Genomic DNA, 1,094 nt, shown 5'->3' with positions numbered 1-1,094 from the left:
TACATAAAAGTACCAGATTATATACATAAATTATTTTTTCACCATGGGAAATCTAATACTAGAGGGAATGGTCAGTTATGATTACTTTCTGGAATAATTCTAAATCTTCAATATCTAAATTCTTTCTAAGCTCCCAGTGGTGGCAAAATTCTGAGAATTCTCTATGAAGAAAATGATGAATCTGAGGTGGAAATTATTCATGTTACATCCCCTATGTTGGAAACAAGAAGGGCAGATGCATTCCGTTATCCTAAAACAGGTACAGTACCCATTGGCATTCACAGTCACGCATTTCCTCTTTCCAAACAAGATTCTCCCTGCAGTCATCCAGAAGTATAGTCAAAGTGGTCGTTTACAGCCTCAATAAAGATGGGTTCATTAAGTATCACTGTAATTTTTGAATTACAGGCTTACCCTTTTCCAATATTTTCAAAGATGGAGATGTGTGCAAAACCAGTTACTTCAAGGAGTGAATAAGAAGCAGCCTTTGTTAGCAAATGAAGATTTTTAAGGGATTATGTTCTTAATTAGTGATTTTTTTCCATCTTGCTGTTTACAGCATTGCAATTGTAAAAATCATACTAACTCTTGGGGTTTTTTAGCTTCCTTTCTTTTTCTTTATTTTAATATAAACACAGCAGCACATACAGCATTTCATCAATTTCTACATTGTACACTTCGGTAACATTGATTACATTCTTCAAGTTGTGCACTTATTTTCACTGTTTTTTCCAAACTTTCCCACCACCTTTAACATACCTACACTACACTCTAAACAAAAACTCCTTCTTTCCCTCTCCCTACCATCCCTGGTAACCACTAAATACTTTTGGTTTCCATATATTTACTTATTTTATATAAGTGGTATCACATAGTGTTTGTCCTTTTGTCTCTGACTAATTTTGCTAAGCATAATGTCCTCAGGGTTCATCCGTGTTGTGGCATGCGTGAGGACTTCATTCTTGTTTATGATTAAATAATATTCCATGGTATGTATATACTACTATTTGCTTACCCATTCATCAGTTGATGGACATTTCAGTTGTTTCCACCTTTTGGCTATTGTGAATGGTGCAGCAGTGAACATTAGTGTG

At 34.8% G+C, this 1,094-nt stretch overlaps 1 protein-coding gene across 1 annotated transcript in view; it reads left to right on the top strand.

Moving 5' to 3' along the window:
• Nucleotides 1–1,094, top strand: part of DPP8 (dipeptidyl peptidase 8) — a 58,314-nt gene that overhangs the window by 28,744 nt on the left and 28,476 nt on the right. Inside the window, exon 7 of the mRNA XM_004374671.3 lies at nt 131–283. Within this exon, the coding sequence (XP_004374728.1) occupies nt 131–283 (153 nt within the window). The remainder of the gene's footprint in view (nt 1–130; nt 284–1,094) is intronic.

This window comes from Trichechus manatus, unplaced genomic scaffold (genome assembly GCF_000243295.1).
Source record: "Trichechus manatus latirostris isolate Lorelei unplaced genomic scaffold, TriManLat1.0 scaffold00030, whole genome shotgun sequence".
Lineage (NCBI taxonomy): Eukaryota > Metazoa > Chordata > Mammalia > Sirenia > Trichechidae > Trichechus > Trichechus manatus.
This window is presented reverse-complemented; position numbering and strand designations above follow the sequence as displayed.